Below are 21,277 nucleotides of genomic sequence, written 5' to 3'. Positions count from 1 at the left end.
GGCTGGGCGGGCGCGCGTCAGGGCGGCCCCGCGCCGCGATTGGGTGAGGCGCTCGCGGCGGGGGCGGGGTCCGGGGAGGCGGGGCGGGTCGCCCGGGAGACGGCGGGGGGCGGGGCCGACGTGGAGGGGGCGGGGCCCGCGGGCGGGGCGGGGCCGCGCCGTGAGTCGCCTCCATCTTTCGGCACAAAGGAGCGGCGGCGCCGCCGGGCCGGGGCCGCGCGGGGGCTCGGGCGGGGTGCGCGGCGGCCCCGCGGCGCTCCCGGCGGGACCGCGGGCAGGTGAGGCGGAGCAGGCGCTGGTGGCGGTGCGGTGAGGCGCGGCGCGCACCGCGCTGAGGGAAAGCGACAGTGCCGGGCTGGGCGCGGGTGGCCCCGCTGGTGGCCCCGGTGCTGCCGTGGGTTGGCGACGGAGGGCGAGGGAGGGGACCGTGCTCGCCCCACCCCGTACTCCGTTCCCACGGGGGTCGCCGGGGCTGGTCCCGGCTGGGGCAGGGGCCGGGCCAGCGCAGCCCCCTGCCCGGGGCGGCGGCCCGGGGGTCCCGGCGGTGCTGCTGGTGGGTGCCGGTGCCCCCCGCGGGTGCGGGTTCCCTCGCTGGGGCCACCGGTTCCCCCCGGGGAGGGCAGCCAGCGGGCAGAGGCGATGGGCTCTCGTCCCTGGGCTCTCCCGGAGGCCCCGGGGCTGGGCAGAGCTGGAGTTCGGAGCCCGCTAAAGAAGCGGCAGAGGCTGAATGAAGCCGGGGTTTGGTGGGTGCGGAACACGGGACCGGCGCTGCTCGGGGCCGGGAGGGGCTGGAACTTCCCAACGGCGCTTCCCGGGTGCCCGCTGAGCTCCCGGGGGCTCGTATGACTTGCAAAACAGGGACTTGGCTCTACAGCGGTTCTGGTGTGCGAGGGGCAAAGCGGCATCGGATGGAGGGACCACGGGCTCGACCTGCTGCTCCGGGAGCTCGTGGCAGGGTTTTGTGGAGCCCCTGGATATCGTTCTATTGATGTGACGAGTCAGAATGGTGAAAAGCGTTCATCGCTCTCAGTGTGCGAATATTTCTGCTGAGCAGGTTTTCTGTCTTTACAGGGAAGATAGGGAGGTGGGGAGTGAGCCACCAAATGCACTCGTTTATCTGGACCTTTTGTCTTGCGTTCTTGGGCGATAGGTTAGGCAGAGGCACCTTTGCCACCGGTGGTGACACCAGGGCTCTGCTCTCACAGTTCAGTGCTTATAAAGCTGGTCTTTTCACCGCTTGTGTTATGCCCACATCGAGCATGAGTTTCTCTTTTAAGCCCTTTGATTCTGCCCTTCTGATCACTGTTTCTATCTTGCACATCTTCATTTACCCCCTTTTTTTAGAAACTACTGTTTCTTCTCCTCTGTTATGCAGCAATAGGTACAGTGTCCCTTCCGGGCAGAGTCTTAATGTAGGTCCTGAGAATGACTGTAGTCATATTTTTCATTTTCTGTTTCGTTTTTGCAAAATCTCTTCCCTGAGCCCAGAGTTCATTTTGGTGCTCACCCTGCATTTATCAGTTTTTCTCACACAGTGGAACTTTGGTCCATGTAAAAGCACAGACATAAGAGCTGCCTTTTCTCTCCTAAATTTATTCAGCCTTGTAGATACTGCTCAGTTTCTGAATGCTGGTGTGTTTGCTGGGTTTTTTTTTCCTTGTCTGTCTGTGTCAGTGTTTGTTTTCTTCAATATAAGAAGGAGTTTTTTTTCCACTTAGCTCTAGCTTTGCCTCAGGTTTTTAGCTGCTTTGTCCTCTATCTTGCAGTAAATGCATGTATTTGTTTTGGTGTTGTTTTCTTTTGTCATGCTGGTCCTCAGTTCAGTTCTGCTTTACTCCTAATTTTCTGTACATCCATCAGTGCTGTGAGGTTATTGTCATGTGGAGACCTTCATACATTTGTGTGCTGTGACTTTGTTTATTTCTTGGTATTACAATTTTTGCTATTTTTTAGATTTTTAAACAGTGGATGTTCTCAACACCTATGAGCCATTTGAAATATTCCTTTACATCTTGTGTCCTCTTGGACTCCTGTATTCGACTGTGGATTTCCGGAGGACTGGGCATTCTCAAAACTTGTCATATTATTTTAAGAGTCTCCAATGCTGTTCAATGTGGTTTTGTTTTGCATTTACCGAAATGCAAAGAATTGATCTGTTCTTTGATCTAAATCAGGCCCATTCTTCTGTAAGTGCTTTTGCCTGTGTCTTTGTTCTCTGCCGAGGTCCACTCAGCAAAAGAGGTCCTTTCTCCTCCTGGCACCCGTTCTTCTGTCCCTTCCTTTAGGACATTGCTGTTATTGCTTTCTGCCCCCATCTCTGCTATTTGTTCCCAGTTATTGTTGTCCTTGAACAGACTGTATTTCTCCTGGTGTGTTGTCTTTCTGTTGGGTGAAGCACAACTGCAGTTACACCATCGCTCCTCGTCTCCCCTTTTCATCCAAACTCTCTGTTGAGGTTCCTGCCAACAGAAAGTTTTCAGCACCTGCTGTCCATCACTTGTGTAGGAAGCTCCTCCAGGGTATTTTAGTGCCGTGTCTTGCTTTCTTCACAACTCTTGCTGATTTGTTTATTAGCTTAGTGTTGGTTATTTACCCACTCCTAGATTGCTGATAGACCTAATTCACCTCATCCACACACCTCACTTATCTTCAGCTGTGATATCAGTGTGTGCTCATGGGCAGGTGGGGCTACTGGTTTTGTTGAGGTCTTTAACTTTCTTTTTTATTTACTTTCAGCCTCCTATACATGGAGTTTGACTGCAATGCTTCATGGTAGCCACTCTTGTATCCTACTCTCTGGCCTCATAGTTCAGTGATCACTCAGTGGCTCCCTTATTCTCACTGTTACCTTGTTTTGTGCTTTTCTTAATGCTTTTTTTTTTTCCTCTTAGAGGGATGTGATGGCTTCCTACACAACCCTGCAGTGCTCTCCCATGGTACCTTACCAGTATTTTCACAGAGAAGGTTTTGGCTCTCAGCATGTTTCATTTGCTGTGAGCCTAATGGATGGGCTGAAATAGATCACTTATAATTTTGGTTCCCTCCTGTAAAGTAAGACATCTCTCATATTCTGCCTATCAGGTGGCATCAAAGTCCGTTTTTCTCAGGCTTTTTGCTTGTTTGTTAAAATCAAGGAACAAAAGGAAGATACTTAGTAGCATAAGCAATAAGTTCATGATAAAGACAGCAATTTGTGGACTGCTTGCTGGTCTGTAACTCTTTAGGCTTCTTCATTCAATTTTCTTTTCATATCAGTATCTCCCCTAGCTGACAGTGTGCTGTGTTTGGAAACATCTCCTGTTGGCCACTTACCTCTGTGGTGGTATCCTCACAAAGTGGAGCAAGGCTCATCACGTGCACTGTTTGGTTTCCCTCTTGATGCAGAGGCAGCAAAATAAAATGCTGTTCCCTAGTAGGAAATCGAAGGCAAGCTAATGTCATGACATTTGTCCTGTTCTGCTCCATTATCAATATGTTGTGTCAGCATTTTTAACTGGTTTTTGTGTTTTCTTCCTTTGAATTTATTCCTTGCTTTAAAGCAGTGCAGGCAGAGGTGCTGTGCTGGGACTCCTGGTCGTTCAAGTATCTCATTAGAATCGTGTCGTGTCACTTTGTGGTTTGCATTTCCCCGTGTCCTGACAATATATTTTGTTTTCCTGGTTTATATGCAGGGACTGTAAAGTTGGCATTGCAGGACAGTGGCTGTGCCAGCATGATCTTTATTTCCTTTTCTATTCTTCATTATGTCACTGAGGTCTAATAAAAGTCAAATTTTCACGCATGACTCATAAGGTTGTGTGACTGACCAATGCGTCACGATCTCTCTTCAGCAGTGCTCGTAATCACCTGCCCTTGATCTACCACTGCTGTGGCCAGACTTGTGCTTTAGAAGTGCAACTTTGCCGTGGGAACTTTGTGCAGTCGATGGCTTTGCCCTGCAGAAGGGATACCTGGCAGCCCAAAGTCTGGGGTGAGCTGCTGCTCCTTGGGTTTTAGTGTTTATTAAGTGGGGTTCAGTGAGTCGCCATGATCAGTGACAAGAAGTCCATGTTTTTCCTGATAAATCTCTCCCCTTGGAGATGCAGTGGTTTCTAAGCGTGTGAAACACAACTGTAGCTATTTTTCTCCCTTTCTAAGGCTTTTCTTTGCTGTAGGAAATGCTTCCCTTTCGCTGTAAGGGAATGTCTTGGTGTTTTGCTGGATGTGAGAAGAAGGACGAGAGTCGAGGACATTTTGATCTGAAGTGCTGGCATGGCTTTTTGGATTGCCAGCTCCAGGGCATGTGCACAAACTGATACTATTGCAGCTTGAATCATAGGTTAGAGGGCAGCCAGTGAACTGGGTGCCAGGAGGAAGCTGCACCATTCGTGTGTATCTTATACCTTCCTGTAGACAGCGGGACATGCTAGAAAGTGATATTGAAAAAAGAAAACCCAGCAACCTGCTGCTGATCTTTTCTTTTTTTCTAAAGGCAAAGCTGTCTGGTGCCATGGAGAAGGCTTAGAATTGTTTGCTGCTTTTAAAAACATTCACCTAATGGTGAATGAAGAGTGGGGTGTGTGTGTGTTTGCACTCAAACTCTGGTCAATGTATCAGTCCTGGAGTGAAGGATTAAAAAAAAAATTGAACAGATGAGTTGTTCTCTCTTTAGAGCCTCACCCCTTTGTAACATTAGTGAATTTGTGTCTACATGTAATTATCAAAACAATTTAATTAAATTCTCCTGAAATTCTTCAGAAAGTTATTTAGGAGAAGCCCCTGGTGACGGTGAGTTCACGTTCCTGGTGTTACTCCAGGTTTTTGAAAGCTTTTAAAATTGTTTTTGAGCTTTCTGCTTCTTTTTTTTTTTTTTTTACTAAAATGGTACACGCTGTTGTTTACATCATTTTTAGTCTGTCTTGCAGAACATGTACACACTCATCTTCCTCCCACTTCCTAACCCAGCAGTGCTTGTCCGAGCCGTGTCCCAGGCACTCCGTCCCCTTCCCCTTCTTGGCCACAGGAGTCTTGACCAACTTCCTCTGAGTTTCTTCATGCTGAGGGAGGCTTTAAAGCATTATGGAGAAAATACCACAGCTCAGTGGTTGGAGCAGGATACCTGTGAGACCTGGCTGAAGCACTTGTGTGACACGTGGCTGGCTAATCCACGTCGGGATCTCTCCTGCAGGGTGCTTTCCTGGCTGGCTTGCAGCAGGGCAGGGAGAAAAGGCACTCAAGGTAGAACCTGAAGAGATAAATGGAGAGAAATGAAGCTGAGGTTTTTTGGTTCTTGTTTTAAAATAGGTGAGAACAGGGGGTTGCAGTGATCTGCCCAGAGCTGTCTATCAGGATCTGTAGACTTGAGCTGTGGTGATCGGCGCAGACAGATCCGGAATCACGCTTCCCGTGAGTGCTTCTGAGGCAGGTTTGCTACCCCAGTGACCTACATGTTGTATTGGACTCAGATGACAGTCTCTTGAGCAGCTGTCACTGTATCCACTCACAGGAGGAAGGAGAATCAGAAGAATGTCTCCTGCTCTGCCAGTACAGTCCTGAGCTCTGTCTGGCAAGGACCTAACCAGCTTTCTGTGGTGGCCAAGGAAGCCACAAAGGGGGCTCTCAGCTCTGGCCTCTGAGAGATCAGGCCATCCTCTGATGCTGCTTGAATTATCAAGAAATGGAACTTTCTTCAGGCTGCTTCCTGCTGCTGTTAGTTTTCCATGTTTGAGATGATAGCCAGTGTCATAAAGGCATACATTTGGCGGGGATGAGAACAGGAGGGTCTAGACATTGTCTGCTCTGTGCTCTGCTCTGCGAGGCAGTTGTCAGACAGCTGACAATGCAGGCTTCCAACTGGGACATCACTGAATTTTTCAGCAATGTTACCAAAATTTTACACTGAAAACAGTTTTGCATGTGTGAATTTTATGCATTCTTAATAGCTTAGTCATGCCATCTAACTGGGCTTAGTTCTGTGGTCTGCAGCAGGAGACCGTTCTGCCTTTACAGAGTAGTTCTGTACCCAAATTTCTGCTGAAAACAGGCCCAGCTCTGCCTTATAAGAAACAAAAGCACTGATATGAGTTTACAGACAAGAAACAGCCAAACTCTGGGTTACCACCACTCACTCAGTTACATGAAGCTGGTGGTTTGCTGACAAGAATCTGTCCCTGCTTCCAGCAGTCCCTCCTTGTAGCATCTTCCTGGAGCTCAGGGTGTGATGACTCTGATGCCTCTGTGCTAGTCCCAGGCAGGACCACACTGTGACTGTTTGAGCTGCTCAGTCTCTTGAGTTGCCCCTCAAAATGCTTTTGTGGTTTATATTTGGCTAATGTACAAGGTGCCTTAATTACCTATTATTGTAGTTTACAAGGAGTTGACCTCAGTGTGATTGAAGAGAACTCTTTCATTGGTTAGTGGATAGTAATACAGGTAAAACCTTATCCTTTCTGAAATGTTACTAAATTTGCTAGATAAAACTTAAAAAATGCCTTTTTTTTTTGTGTGTGTGTGTGTAGTTTCTCTGCAATTCTACTCCTCTGCTTGTTATCCAAAGAGACACTTTCCTCCCAGCGTTGTCTGTTCTGGAATTTCATGTGTGGGTTTTTTGGGAGAGTTTTTTTCTTTTTGTTGTGTGTGTGTTTTGGTTTTGTTTTAACTTTGAATCCTAATGCCACAAATGCTTTTGTCAAAGTTGTACGTTGGTAACGTCTGTAACTTTCTGCGCAGCAAGGAAGATTAACTTGAATTAATTGACAGTTATTTGTAAGCCTCCAAATGAATGTCTGCGCCAAAACTTAATATGGTATAGCTAATCAATTTTATTTCGTGTGCTTTTATCCCTGCAGTCTGTAGGATTAGTGTTCCTTGCCATCTGCAGGGCGTTATCCTTATCTTCCTGCCACTTCTGAAGCAGTGCTTTATGCTCTGCTCCTTGGGCAACTGCTGAGCTTGTTCAGCTCTGCCTGGCCACGTCACCCTGCTGGAGGCAGCTCTTGTTCAACTTCACTGAGCTGTCAGATACCACTATCTCTTTAAATGATTGTTATCTCAGAAGTGTTTTCATCTGCCTCAAAGCGTAACTTTAGCTCTGTCTCTGATAAGAAATGTAATGATCTGTCTATGGTTTGGGGAGCTGGGAACTGGGAAGCACAGATCGATACCAGCGCTGGGTTAGGCATGAAGCAAAGCTGAGCTTTTCTGGAGGCCGTAGTACAAAGGACAGTTCCACCTAAATGATCATGAGATGACAAATTATGACCTCTGAGATGGGGAAGCTCGGAAGGTGGTTAATGCTTCAGTCTCTCTTTCAGAAAGAGCTGTAGCAGAACAGTCTGATGCCTGACATGCCCTAAGCACTGGTGTCTCTGTATCCAGAGGTAAGGGAAAATGTGTGCAGGGGCAGGATCTCCACCAGGCCTACTCTGGAGGCACTAGTCTAAATGAGAAGTGAATTTCACTTTTAAATCCACGTTGCAACTTTGGTGTTTAAAAAACCGCTTTAAGGGAAGTGAAAAGACAAAGTAGTGCATTGTGCAAGTGACTATAAAATCAGACTTTCACAGTGAGTCTACAGCAAAAGAAACTACTGTGGTGGTAGGCAATGTCTGCTGCTTCTTTCTCCTTTGACTGTTATCACATCAAGTCAAACAAGAGATCAGATCCCTCAACTTCTCCATGTTTGGAGAGCTGAATTACCTAGAGGAGACAGGTTACCTAGAGAAGCAGGGTTAAAGCCTGATTGTTTGCTGGGGGCTTTCACAGACAAACACATGGGAAGAAGAGGGAGAGCTTTGAGACGTGATCAGTGTCTTTCCCTTTCTGTGAAACCGGCGGGCTCAAGGTCAGTCAGCTTTCAGTTTAGGGCGCTGTCGCTGCAGCGGGAAAGCAAACCACTGTGGCAGTGGCTTTGTGACACACTGCATGCCAGTAAATGCCCATCGAGTTTTGACACCAGTCTTAACCCTCCAGGTTATTTTTAAAGAAAATAGAGTTGAATTAGGGGTTTGCTTCAGGTTGCACAATGTGATGGTTGGTTACGAAGTGCAAAAGAACCAGCACAGCATTTACTCGCTCCTCCTGAAACCTGCGGTTCCCTCACTGCGTGCGCTGCGTGGTGCCACGCTGGACACCAAGTAGCTCCCTCTCTTTAGTTGCACAAGTCTTACAGGTGAGAGGTTGACCTCAGACATCAATGCAATCTCCTGAGAAAGTTTCCATTTCACATTATAGTTGCGTGTGACTTACTGGAAATTCTTGGTTTTCATCACCTGCCCCAGTAATTTCAAAGCTGGAAATGCTCCTTGTTGCTTGTAGTTGCAAACAGGCTCCTTCTCCCTCTTATTCCTGTATCAAAGTTGATTATCTTGCAGCAATTCATAGCTGTGTTTCCTTCTAGTTTGAACTTTTCATCCGACAGGCATCACGAGTGTTTCCATCTCTTCCATTTTAGGAGCATCACACTTTGGGAAAGAAATGCTGAGGAAATATTTCTAATTGTTTTATCTCCTTAATAGGAAGCTGCTGGCCAGAACTCTCACAGTTTTGCATTTGAAAAGCTGTCAACTTTCCTGTGGGATTTGCTGACTGAGCTCCTGTGTTACTCTGCTGGAGAGGAGGAATCACTGGTCTTACTCTTGTAACGGTGGCAGAAACTGGAGAAGTGGCTCCGGTAGCTGAAACCCTCTCTCTTTGTTTATGTGCACGAGGGTTTTTTGTTTGCTTGGCAGTGCACTCCATTTCATGGAAGGAAGAGGCATTTTCCATCATGAGGCAGTATTATGGTTGGCTGTAACCGAATATTTGAGGGGATGAATCACTGACTCCTGGGCTGCACATTGCAGAGAAATGAGCCCGATGCCACTGGGAGCCGACTTCTCCATTGGAGTGCTCGCTGGGATGATCCAGAGGAGGCCCCTCTGGGGTAGGCTGGGCATCCCTGCTGCCAGGCAGGTGCAAATCCACTCCCATAGCATTTGTTTCAATGGGTGGTGATTTCATCTTTCCCCCTTGGACTTCCAGCTGTGGCAGGTTGGTCAGTCTGTGGAGGCTGCAACTCCCTTTGTGCATCCACGGATGTGCTTGAGCCTGGTGGGAGAGCAGCTGCTTTGCTGTGGTGGGGATGGTCCATGGTGCTGGTGGAGGTGTGTGAGGGCACAGGAGGCTGCAGCTGCTTTCCTCCCATGCAGGGAAGGTGTCCAGCTCCAGTGGCACCTGATCCTGGTGCTCTGTTGAGGGCAAGATGTGCCAGGAAGGCTGTTTGGTGCTCTTTGGTGTAAAGGAGAAGGTGTTGGGCACTGGCATTCTGTGTTCCAACACCATCTGTTCAGTGAGAGGTATCACTACCAGCTACTTCTTACAGAGTAAAAACTTGTATTTTTATCCTAATTTTGGCAAATTTGTAGTCCTGCATCCCAAAGTAACATCTGGTAGTTGAGTGACTGGATGGCCCTGCCTGTTGAGAGGCCAGGGCTGGCTGCTGCCTTGACTGTTTCTTGCACTTAAAACTGTGGGCCCAATCTTTCATTAAAAAAAAACAATTTCAAAGTCAAATAAAAGTAATGTCACTTTTAGAAATCTGGCTGCTGTTGTGATCAGCTTTCATAGCCTTTTCGCCTTCCTAAATCTGTCAAAGAATATTCCTCTGGCAAGTGCACAACAGCTGAGATGGGGCTTTCCAGCATTGTAGTGTAAGTGAATGGCACAAAAATCTAACTGATCTTGGGGAAAGAGATCACAGCTTTTAATGTGGAGAGCCTGTTTCTGCCCTGTAGCTTAGCCCTTGCTGGTGTTTTCATCTGAAGACTTGCAGTTCTACTTCACTTGCACAAATTGTTTAAGGAAATGGTGTTTGCATGATATTATTGGAGCCCTGACAGGAGGCAATAGGTTTCTGTTCCAGCAGCCTCCCAGGAAAACTTATCTTAATTCTTGTGCTGTTGCTTAGGTGACCCTTAGCCATTAGCTCTCAACATATTAAACAGTGTTTTGATGTGATACTACAACACGAAAAGTAATACTCACAAACCACACTAAATCCTCCAGTAGCATAATTCCTATGAAAACTAGTACACTTTGGTTAACAGTTTGTCACAGCTTTATAATGTAAGACTGCTGAATTTTAAAAGCAGCTGCAGAGACCCTTTGCTGTGTAACTACTGAAAAAGAATTTAAACGGATTATGAAAGATTAGTTCTTTTCCTTAGCTGTGTTTTAACAGCAAAACAAACATGTAGCCTTTGTCTCAGGAGACTGAACTATTGACTCTCAGGCCACTGGGAAGGAGCCTGTTGGTCTCTCACCATTTGCTTGTTGTTGTGCCTGGCTTGAAGTATCTGTGCCAGGTAGGAGAGGAGGCTTATCTTGGCCTGTCTCCACGCTGCTGTTGTGATATTCCTGTTTTACTCCTTGAATTTTTTTTTTCTTTTTTTAGATAGAGTCTTTTAAAAAAATCCCCTTTCTATTTTATTCACAATATTTTCAAGTAGAGTGTTAAGTGGTTTTAGAGTTAACAAAAAAAAAAAAGTTTTTTTTGGTCCAGCTTTTGAGAGCAGGGATTTGTGAAAGTTAGGATTGAACATAGATTTTAGAATTTCTTTCCACCTCTGTATGCCGAGATCATTACCTCTTTTTGAAGCAGTAATATATTTCATCTTTCATGATGCGCAAAATGCTTTTGCTTATGTGTCTTGGTTGTGCCTCTGAGGTCTCAGAGTTTGGGCAGGAGCAGAGTTGGTCACTCCAGTTCCCATTCTGTTCTGCACCTGACCTGAGGTGTGATGTCTCTGTCCTCTTCAGCAGTGAGAGTGAGGGAGTTGGGATGGCCACCAGCAGCCTACTATAAAGTCAATTTGTTAAAATGTTGTAAATATGTCCTTAAAAACTATGGCAGCTCGAATGCAATCTAGTACATCACTGTTAAAAGACTTTTAAAAAGCTTTTCCTTTGCACTTATTCATACTCTGGCCAAACAAGCTGGTTTGTGAGGCAGATCTGTAGCAATCTTTTTTTTCTACCTTATGTTCCTAATTATTTAGTCTTTCAGTTTGTCTGAGGCTTGACAATGAGCTCCTTGTATGTGATGGTGAGCAACAGCCAAGTGAATGCTGTCAAACTCAGCTCTTTACTAAATAAGGGGAGTTTATCCTGTCATTTCTCTCTTCCTATTATCTAATCAACTTTTATACTGTACTTTTATTTTCTGCTGTCTCTACTTGAGGGTGATCTGGAGCAGATAGTATTGCTTCTCTTCTTCCTCCTGTAAGCTGTAATTTGAGGGGAGGAGTTGGTCACTGCTCTGCACTTGGTGCTGTGGTATCTGGAATGCCAAGGCTGTAAAAACGGACGGGGTTTTCTATATCAGTGTCTAGTCCTAAAGCTACTAGATGACAAACTGGTTTTTGGAGCTTTGAGAGAATTCCCCTTGTAAAGGCTGAATGGAGCTGAAAATACCAGGGTGGCAGGTGTGGGGAGGAGGTGGAGTTCATCTACCTTAGGTGCAGTTTCCAAGTGAGTTGTTCTTTCTCAGGGACTCCTCAGAGCAGCTCCTAAAAGTGAAAGCAGAGTCAGCTGTAATGACTCAGTGCCCACCATAAAGGCTCCCACAGCCCTGCCTTTCCTGGATACAACTTTGTGCCCTGAAGAAGGACAGTCCACTTGTGTGACAGCACTTTGTGAGCAACCCCAACTGTTCCTGAACCAAGCAAACTTACGGGGTGAGTTGATCATAATCACCTGTTTCTAATCATGCTCTAAGCTGTCAACCAGAAAAACCTAGGATTCAATAATCAGTTTTAATCTTGACTTATGTCTATTTTTGTTTCTTTAGGTAGGTTCTTACTCATTGCTAATCCCTAAAATACAGCTTTTCCATACTTGTTTTGATGACAAGATAGATTTGCTGTGTCAGTTTTTGTAAGCTGCAGAACAGCTTTACCCATATTCGAAGTCTGTAACACTTTTACACTTCAGCATTATCTTGCTAAAATGTCCTTAAATGATCTAGGTTCATAAATATATGCATATTTTTTCACTAGGAAGACATGTTTTGCATTTACCATAAGTAGCTCTTTTAAAAAAAAAAAAAAAGGCATTTGAACCAGTTGTGATCTTACACAATTCTGTTTGAGATCCTTGCAGTCTGTACTGGCACCTCTCATCTGCTTGTGACTTGCTGACTGAGAAGATAACAGATGGAAAGACTCAGAGCCTGGTGGTCAAACTGTTTAGGGTGTAAGGCAAGCATGATGTGATGCTGAAACCCCCTTCTAATGATCTTAGGAATTTCTTGAACCAGAAATCAAGAATCTTGTATTTTTTTGCAAGTAATATCCCTTGAGGAATTAGTTTTTTTTCTTAGTTAGCCTACAGTTAATTTCTTAACACTGAACATTTCACTGTGCCACAAGAAGATAACATACTTCAAACACAGAAGAGCCTGTGAGAGCTTGTGCTTTTCCAGTGACAGCTGACAACCCGAGACTCGCTCCTGTGACCAGTGTCTGGCTTCCCAAATAATGTTGTTGTGATCTTGTCCCAAAGGGCAGCCAGCAATGGCACAGTTGCCAGTTGGCCCCGATGGTGGGGGCCTTTCATATTTGAAAGGTGTCAGCTCTCTTTGGCTTTCTTTTAACTTTATGGAGCTACACGTTGAAGAGATTATTTAATAATTGTAGAATAATAATGTATTACAGGATATTCTCCATAACTTCTAGTGTAAATGTTAAACTTGATTCTTAAAAGGATAAAAGTTACTTATTTATTCTGACATGCTTGAAGTGTTTAAGTAGTGAAATCGTGTCTTTTGTAGGGCTTTATTTTACCTGAGACTTTATATAATGTTCTATAACAATATGCCCTGTGGATTGAAACATAACTGGTAATGAAATGGGGCTTTGAATCCTTTTGCTCTTGCATTTTCAATTTAATGATTTGAAGGGATTGCCCTACAATCTTGGTTGCTACTGGGCCTGTATTTGGTCCAAATCATTTGAATCAGGAGCAGAAGAATGATTGAGTTAGTCTTCATTCCCAAAAAGGGAAGATGGGTTTGACACTAGATCCAAACAGGCATACAACACCCCTTGCAGAATCTCAGTTAGATCTGTAGGCATTAACATGGTGTCTGTAATTCCTGCTTGTTTCAGGTTTGGTACTTGGTGCTTCTTTGAGTGAGAATCATAGATGTAGGCACATTGCAAAAAGTAAATGTTTCCTTGTTAAATTTCTTGTTTGTTGAGGTAGACCACAGCTTTAAGATTAGTTCTTTACTGTTTTGTCTATTTTATGAAGTCTGGAAATGTTACTGAATGTTCCTGATGTGAAATGAGAACCTTAAATGTTCAGCCTTTATTGGAGTGGCATAAGCTGTGTGTCTCTATAAAGGGTAAATGTAACTAGTTTGTTGATAATTGGGACTTAGAGGATGGCAGTGTGCTCAGTTTAAGGACAGACTTGTTCCTCTGCATCCAGAAACCATGAAAGAATTGGGAAATAATAGGTAATGTAGAAAGGAATGGTGTGTGGGCGAGAGCTACTTACCAAGGGAACTTCCTCCTCCTCCTTTTCCTTCCTTTCCCTCTCCCCACAATAGACTTCAGGTACAAGCCTTATGTTTTCTCGGTGCTTCGTCCACCAAGACCGGTCCTGTTTACTAAAACAGGAATCCTTCTGTTATTCATTAGCAGTAATAACACTGACTCTTGTTTTGGGTTTGCTTTTTCAGACCTCCTTCTGATGACCAATGTGAGTTTTGAGCGATTCTGTCGGCAACTAAGTCTCCACCTTCCCATCCATTCCAGCTGGTAGCAACGCTTAGAATGCGAAAAGATCTCAATTCAAGATCACACAAACTTTTCTCTTAAAACTTCCTAGATGATTGTAGTTGCTTTGGCTGTGTTCTATGCTAGCAGAAGCCTTTTCCAAGGTTTGCTGTTGACTCTAGAGCACCACATTCCCCGTTTACTGGGAGCCTTGGGGGCTGGAAACATGGGAAACTCGTGCGTTTGCCGCGACGACAGCGGAGCAGAGGACAACGTGGAGTCTCAGGGCCGGCAAACGGAGAACAGCAGAGCACACATCCCTGAGGCAAGAAGCCACCCAAGGGACCCTGTCCGTCCACCCAGGAGGGGTCGAGGGCCCCACGAGCCAAGGAGGAAAAAACAGAATGTGGATGGGCTGGTACTTGACACACTGGCTGTAATTCGGACGTTGGTAGATAAGTAAGTACCTCCTCAAGGAATAATTCAACATGAATGAAAATGTTCTTGTCTCCTCTCAAACTGTGGCTCCATCCTCTCACCGATCTACACCTGACCCTCCCTGCAGCAGCCGTGTGTTTCCACCTGGAGGCTTAGGAGAGGAGCACCTTTCCTAGGTAACAGAAGTAGCTCCTGAGTGCCCAGGTACAGACTCTTCCAGGAGCTGAGGAGCTTTCTCACAGTTCCTGCATGGGCCTACACCCAGGTGGGATGAGGAGTGTGCTCAGTATTTCTTACCTAAAACAGATTACACAGTTTAGGAAGCAATGAACACTCCAGAGTTTGGGAACTTCTGTCCTAAAAGTTGGTTGTTCAGATTTTCTGTTTTCAGGCTGTATTTACTTCTTTGGAAATGGTTAAGGAAAACTTTGATCTTTGTTAGCCTGGATAAACAGACTGAGGTTTTCTTTCCAGTTATGAGTCTGACTGCTTTTTTAAGATCACATGTTGTGACTGCCCAACTCACAATCCCAGTATTGCATTCCTTGCATGCTCAAAGCATCCATTAAGGGTGTGGAGGATATTTACAGGTTCATCCTTATTTTTTCGGTTTTGTGTTGCTTTCTAAAAAGCTTTGAAAGGACCTTAAAAGCGATGGGTTAAGTTAGCTCATCACCTTTTGGGTTAGGTGCAGGCTAGGAATTGGAAAGAGCAGAACAGAAGGAAAAACACCATTCTAGCTTCACAGCTGGGGCTTGAGTTTAAGGTGGATGAGGCTCAGAATAAATGAGTCTTGATTCATACACCTGCATCGACTCTGGAATGTGCCTGCAGAAGAGTTTCCCTTCCTGCTGTAAAATGCTTTAAACAGAAATACCAGGACTGATGTTTTTCATGAACATTTAAATCTAAGGTGTGTGTCTGTGGGTTTTTTAACAGGCTTTATTTTGTGGTCTGTCTTCAGATCATTAAGTTAAAATCATGGCAAACATTTTTGAAAGTCTCTGCCTAATCCTGCATGCCTTCCCCTTTCCCCAAGTTCAGCTCCTTAAGCTGTTTCACAACACTTTTGTGCACAGCTGATCCTGTTCCTGTGGGTCTTGCAATCAGTTTTGTAATCTTCTAAGCACTTTCCTATGCTACTGAGGGACAATAAGCATAGTTATTTCACTGCCCCTGGAGTCCTTTTTCTGACTAATTCCTGAAGCTACTGTATTTTTTTTTAATGCAGACTATAGTGAAAAACTTTAGAGTTGTATAATCTCATGGGTTGGAAAGGACCTCTTGAAGTTCATCCACTCCAGCCTCCTGCATAAAACCCAGGCTTAGCCAGAGCAGGTGGTTCTATCCAGTCAAGTGTTGAACATGCTCAGAATAAAGAGATTCTCCACCTTTTTGGGTCCCAGTTCCAGTGTTTGACCACTTCCATGTTTTAAATAATTAAATATGTTTAAAAGTTAGAATTTCCCATGTTCCAACACAGGCCTCTCTCAGAAGAGCCCGACTGTCCTGTCTGTTCTTTCCTGTTATGTAGCTGCAGACTGAAGTCTGATTTCTCCTGTCCACTGCCCCCCTCAGGGATGAGAGACTGTAGGAATAAGCATGTTCCATTATCACCTGTTCCTCCTAGAGACTGATTTTTCAGTTTCGAAAACACCACAACTGAAGGAAATGTTAGGGAAGCTTAAAAATCTCTTTTCACGTCAAAAAATGTGCAAGCATAAAGTTGAACTAAAGTAAAACAATGTAAGAAGTAACAGCAGATTAGAAATCCAGGCTGTGGAGCAAAAGATGGCCAAAAAATGGGAGGCAAAACTCTTTTTTTATCTGAAAATTTTTTTCTAAACTGTACTGAAAGTTAATATATGGGAACACTATGAGATGAATTGTAAATTAAGTTGTTGCACTGTGATCTGCAATGAACAATTGCTTTCTCTGTTTGCTACTTGTTTTTTCTTGAAGTGGGGTTTTTTTGGTTGGTTTTATCAAATCTGTCAAAAAACGTATCTGACAACTGATTTTTTCTTTCATATCTAGAAAACTCCTTTTCTTCTAGAAAGGAGCTCAGTTTAATTTCCTAGATTCAGAAGGATAAATTCTACATTACAGAGCTTATATGAAGAACTACTTTGCAAACTAAGAAATTAGAAAAATGGCTGTTTTGTTTCAAAATGAGGAAGGTGTGGGCTGGAGGGCATGTTTGGAAATTAAGTGGTTAAAATGACAAATCAGTGGGGCAGGACTGTCCTTTGCTCAGTGTCAGTACTGCCAACACCTGCTACCCATGATGGAATCAGAAAACTTGCAGAAAAAAATTCATCCTTTTTAATCATAGCTTTTACTTGTACTTATGGTTGGGGTTTTTTTCTTCTTTCTTCGAATCTTTATATCCTCTCCCTTGAGGTAATTCTGCCTGCAGTATTGCACTTCTTTTTCCTGCTGGGGAGATTAGTTTCCAGAAGAAAGGTGGATATGCTTGGAGGAAAAAAAACCCCATAATTCAACTCTTTGTTTTAAATGTGACAATATAAAAATGGGTTAAACTTCACTTTAGCATTTTCTTGAGGAAATATTTAAGAATCCTTTTTTTTTTTTTTAAGAAAAACATGTATTTACATCACACATATATTTCATCAAAAATGAGATTTTTTTCCCTTTGATAATTAATCCCTCCTAGGTAGGTAGTTCTATTATCTGTGTAATTAATGCCTGTTGAAATTTTCTAAAAGTCCTCTGTATTTTGCATTTCCAATTTCATTCCAGAGCTGTGTGATAGAAAGTGAGTGTGGGACGTGGAGGTCTAAGCCTTGGGTTAGTTCCCAGCGCCTAAGGAGCACTGAATAAGGCATTTTAGGACATGCTGCTGCATAAGCTTTTTGTGGACCTTTGAGGTGCTTACTGAACAGGATTTTGGGATCTGGCTTTAGGTACTTTCAGGGGCAGTGCCTGCACGGATACCCAGACCTGGCTGTGGCTTCGTGTCCTTGCTCCAGCAAACCAGACTGAGGAGATGATCTGTTCAACTTTTTGTTTTACATGTTGGAAAGGGGGTTGGTTAAATATCTTCTGTTAAACTGCCTTAACATCTTCTTTATCAGCTCTTGTTTGTAGGCTGTGATGCTGTTAGGTGGCTTGCCTTTCAGTTTTTTTTAATATTTCTATATTTAGCAGAGAAGAAGCGATGCCCCTTGTGCAATTCTTGGTTCACTTCATGACCCCTGAGGTGCAGTCTCCTGTTATGTGCTCTGAGGAACCCTGCTAATGAACAGCACTCAGCCCAAGCATTACATTCAGCTTTTAGACTTGCAGATGGGGATCACAATTCCACTTAGCAGCTGTTGCAGATATGCAGATGTTGACTTTGAGCCAAAGAAAGGCTCAAATCCCATCTGTGTTTCAGACCTGAAAGTGGCATTAGCGTTCTGCAGCCTATGTAACATCCTTTTGTTAAACAGTTCCTGATTTGTTTCATGTCTGTGCATTATCATTTTATTCAGCGTATTATGTTGATGACTGTGCATAAATTTTGACCTGTGTAATATCTCTTTCAGTGACCAGGAGCCTCCTTATTCAATGATCACGTTGCATGAAATGGCAGAAACAGGTATCAAGGCATTGTGTTGGACATTTCAGTTGTGACTCCTAAGCAAAAAAAACAACCCAAAAAACCCCAAACCCCAGAACCCTCTTTTCTTTGCAAAGAAAAATACATGCTAGCAGGATGTGGTACAACTTGGTATAGCTCTGGGGATCCAGAATACAATTTTGCCCTTTACAAGCCTCACTGAGCTCACTGCATTTGCCTGAGTTTCTTTGCCTCCATTAAACTTCCCACGTGAACTCTCCAGTGGTTAGATATTACAGCAGTTCAGTAAAATGCTTTTTGGGGGAATGTGCTGACAAAACTCAAACCCCAATGTGTTACTGCCGTGTTCTTGTCATTGTTGAGGGCAGCAACATCACTTCAGCCTCACTTGCCTGTATACAGATACAGACTCTATTCTCACTTCTAAGGGAATTACTTCCTTGTAAATCCAAATCTGCTTACTTTATTGGTAGGTTAACATCTTATATGTGAATTGTTTGCTTGCAAGCAAAAGCTCTTGTCTAACTCATTCAACAGGGAGAGCTGTTCCTTAGGAAAACAAATTTTCTCTAGACCAGCAGGCCTGGGACAAACTCATGTTACTTGAGGGAACTGAGGAAGAGTGATCTGATTGTGGTTAAAGAAAAATTATTTCCTCGGTGTCACTGTTGATGCTGCTTTTAACACTTAAGAGTTGGCACTGGATGCTGAACTCTTGAGTATCACACTAGAACAAAGTGCACCAAGAGCAGCCCTTCCTAATAGCAGTGGGAACTAAAGAATTGCCTGGGCAAGACTGCTCTCCAAACAGCACAGGTGTTCACTGTAACCCAAGCTCCTGTAAGCTGTTTTTTTCTTCTGGAATTTAAACTTCTAAACTAGTGCAAAGTAGTGATGTAAAAAGTAAACTGTTTCCCCTGGCATCTGCAAACCTGCTGGGTAATTTGGAGGATTTTTCAGTTTACACTTGGGGATGTATTTTGAACACTTCAGAATCACAGTGTTAATTCTGAGTGTCACTTCTGTTTTGTGGTTGACAGATGAAGGCTGGTTGGAAGTTGTCCAATCTTTAATTAGAGTTATTCCATTAGAAGATCCCCTGGGACCAGCTGTTATAACGCTACTACTTGATGAATGTCCACTGCCAACAAAAGTGAGTCCAAAGCAGATGTATTTATCTGTGGCTGAAGGTCGGTTACTCGTGGTTGCCACACCCATGATCTCTTCTGGGTGGGTTTCACCAGTGATGCAAGACTGTTTGTGGTTCAGAAAATGGGTATTACCTTCAATTTTGAGTCATTTGTGGTGACTTGGTATCTAAGTGCTAATTAATGCTAGAAGCATTTTCCCCCCCAACCCCTCAAAAAAAAAAAAAAATAAATGGTTTATAGGAAAGAACAAGAGGTCTTTGGTCTGTAGCTGTTTTTCTGGCTGCCCTCCCCTGCCATGTGGTACAAACAGCCCTGTGCTGTGCAGGTGCTGCAAAAGCTGAACAAGTTCTGCCCTTTTGTTCTCACCTTCAGAAAGCTGCACATTTACAAATCACTATTGAATTTGTTCCTGCCCTGCACGTAAGGAATGCAGCACGAGGGGGTGTGTGAAGTTAAAACAAGTGACATTTTTTTACTATGAAATATCTCTATATCATTTTGGCTAATTAGAATATTTTTATTTTTGTTTACCAACCACTAATCTGGTTTTGGATGGAAAAATGACCCGAGGTGTTCATAGTGTTGTTGGTACAGGTGGGTTAGTGAGAGCCTCAAGTGCTTCAACATGCTAAACATAATGAACTTGTCTGTCTTCAAATGCTTGTCATGATCTCACTTCTTCAGAAATCGATGATCACATCATTGCAGCTTTCATTTCTCAAGCTACTGATGCTGCCAGTTTTAGTTTTCCACTGGTGATGTTAGGGATATAAAAAGCTGATTGCATGAGTGGCTGGAGAACTAGTCAAGCTCTCAAACTACCTGAAATGGGTTTGTTTCCTCTTGGCTATTGATTAAAGGCATCTGAGGCTTTTGAACACGAGAAATGTATTTTGACTGTCACACAAGCTGCAGCGTTATTTTGAAAGCAAAGCCATGACTAGAAACTTTGCCTGCTTGAAAAAAGAAGTCAGGAAATGGAGACCACTGGGAATGCACCATATGAAGAGTGATTTGGGATTTTTTTGTTAGGCTATACAATGTGCTTGGCAACCAAATCATTTGTTTTCAGAAGCCACGGGACTTTTTTTTTTTTTTTTAGGTACTTAAGGAATTTGCTCCAAAATAGCTGATCTTATCAAGACAAAAGGATCAAGGTGCCTGTTTTTTCTGGGGTGCACAGAGGTTTTTGCTGTGTAGTCTTCTTACAGCACACAGAGCTGCAGCTGTGGGATCTGCTGGTCACGTGCAGCCTAGTGAAGTCTGTGCTGCTGTTCACTTTCTGGACAGGATAAGTTTATAAAGTTTTTGGTCTTAAGAATTTTAGGTTGGTGCCCCACTTCCATGACAGATGGAGAACAGCAGCAGGCTGCATTTAATTTTCTGTTATTGCAGGCTATGAAGTCCATAAAGTTAAAATGGCAGTGCAGTAAACTGTTTATTCTATAAAGTCTTTATTTAACTCAAAATAGTTGATCTCTGACAGTTCTAATAATGGCTAAAAGCAGTATCAGAGTATGTCAAGAGTCTAATTTTAGTGAGGCTTTTCCATCCCAAGTCTATGGCTTAGTCATTTTCTTCTTTCTCTGTTCTTTCCACTTAGCTCAGTCCTGTTCATCAGTTCTGTTTTTGTGGCTTTCCTTTTAAGAACATAACTACTTTTCAGTGTGATCTCTGGGCAGACCTCAGCCTTTAGCACAGTAAACTGATTTCAGTGTGGCTCAGGACACAATTCAAAAAAACACATCTCTTCAACTTGAGCAGTGCTCATTTTTCCTCCAAATGGCTGCTGATGACTTCAATATGAGGAGTTCTTCTATTTTAATTAGATCCTTGCCTGAGATTATGCAGTTTCAATCTGAATCAGCTGAAACTTTCATGAAGTCTGGAAAGTTGAGGAGGATTTGGAACTTTGCAGGGTGGGGTTCTCCCTATGAGATGACTGGTTCTGGCTCTAGATTAACCCCTGACTACCCTGAAAATGCAGGATATGCTCTAGACCTATCTTGAATTTTATCCATACCATCCTGCCTGAATGAAGCAATTCATTTTAGATTTATTACCCTCATTTACTTCCTAAATTCGTGTGACTACATAAAGCCATTTATGCCCTCAAGAATACCATTTATGACATCCTGTAAAAAGCTGACAGCATCCTAAATTTATTATGGGAACGTGGGCTTTTTGGAGAGGGGGGCATGTCTCTTTAGTCTTTAATTCTAAAATCTGAAACAGTCCTTTTCTTTTGGAAAGGGTGTGAGTTTTAGGACACTGGAAACATTAGATGTGATATGTGCTGATTGGTATTGTTTGCCTTTGTCTACTTATAACAGTTCCTATTGCTGCAGGGAGCTCACTTAGGT

General features: G+C 43.8%; 1 protein-coding gene across 4 annotated transcripts in view; it reads left to right on the top strand.

The window, feature by feature from the left end:
• The first annotated feature begins 238 nt into the window (after nucleotides 1-238).
• The window catches only part of RSPRY1 (ring finger and SPRY domain containing 1), a 37,806-nt gene continuing 16,767 nt past the window's right edge, over nucleotides 239-21,277 (top strand). The window contains exons 1-6 of one of the 4 annotated variants that reach the window (XM_017824253.1): nucleotides 5,086-5,168; nucleotides 5,284-5,385; nucleotides 11,507-11,693; nucleotides 13,703-14,198; nucleotides 17,729-17,781; nucleotides 18,804-18,916. In XM_017824253.1, coding sequence (XP_017679742.1) covers nucleotides 13,852-14,198; nucleotides 17,729-17,781; nucleotides 18,804-18,916 — 513 coding nt within the window. In that variant the 5' untranslated portion in view covers nucleotides 5,086-5,168; nucleotides 5,284-5,385; nucleotides 11,507-11,693; nucleotides 13,703-13,851. Of the gene's footprint in view, nucleotides 279-724; nucleotides 744-5,085; nucleotides 5,169-5,283; nucleotides 5,386-11,506; nucleotides 11,694-13,702; nucleotides 14,199-17,728; nucleotides 17,782-18,803; nucleotides 18,917-21,277 lie in introns of those variants that run through there. The other 3 variants (XM_017824252.1, XM_017824254.1, XM_017824255.1) reach the window with 3 other exon arrangements.

This window comes from Lepidothrix coronata, unplaced genomic scaffold, assembly GCF_001604755.1.
Source record: "Lepidothrix coronata isolate B3197 unplaced genomic scaffold, Lepidothrix_coronata-1.0 Scaffold110, whole genome shotgun sequence".
Classification (NCBI taxonomy): Eukaryota; Metazoa; Chordata; class Aves; order Passeriformes; family Pipridae; genus Lepidothrix; species Lepidothrix coronata.
This window is presented reverse-complemented; position numbering and strand designations above follow the sequence as displayed.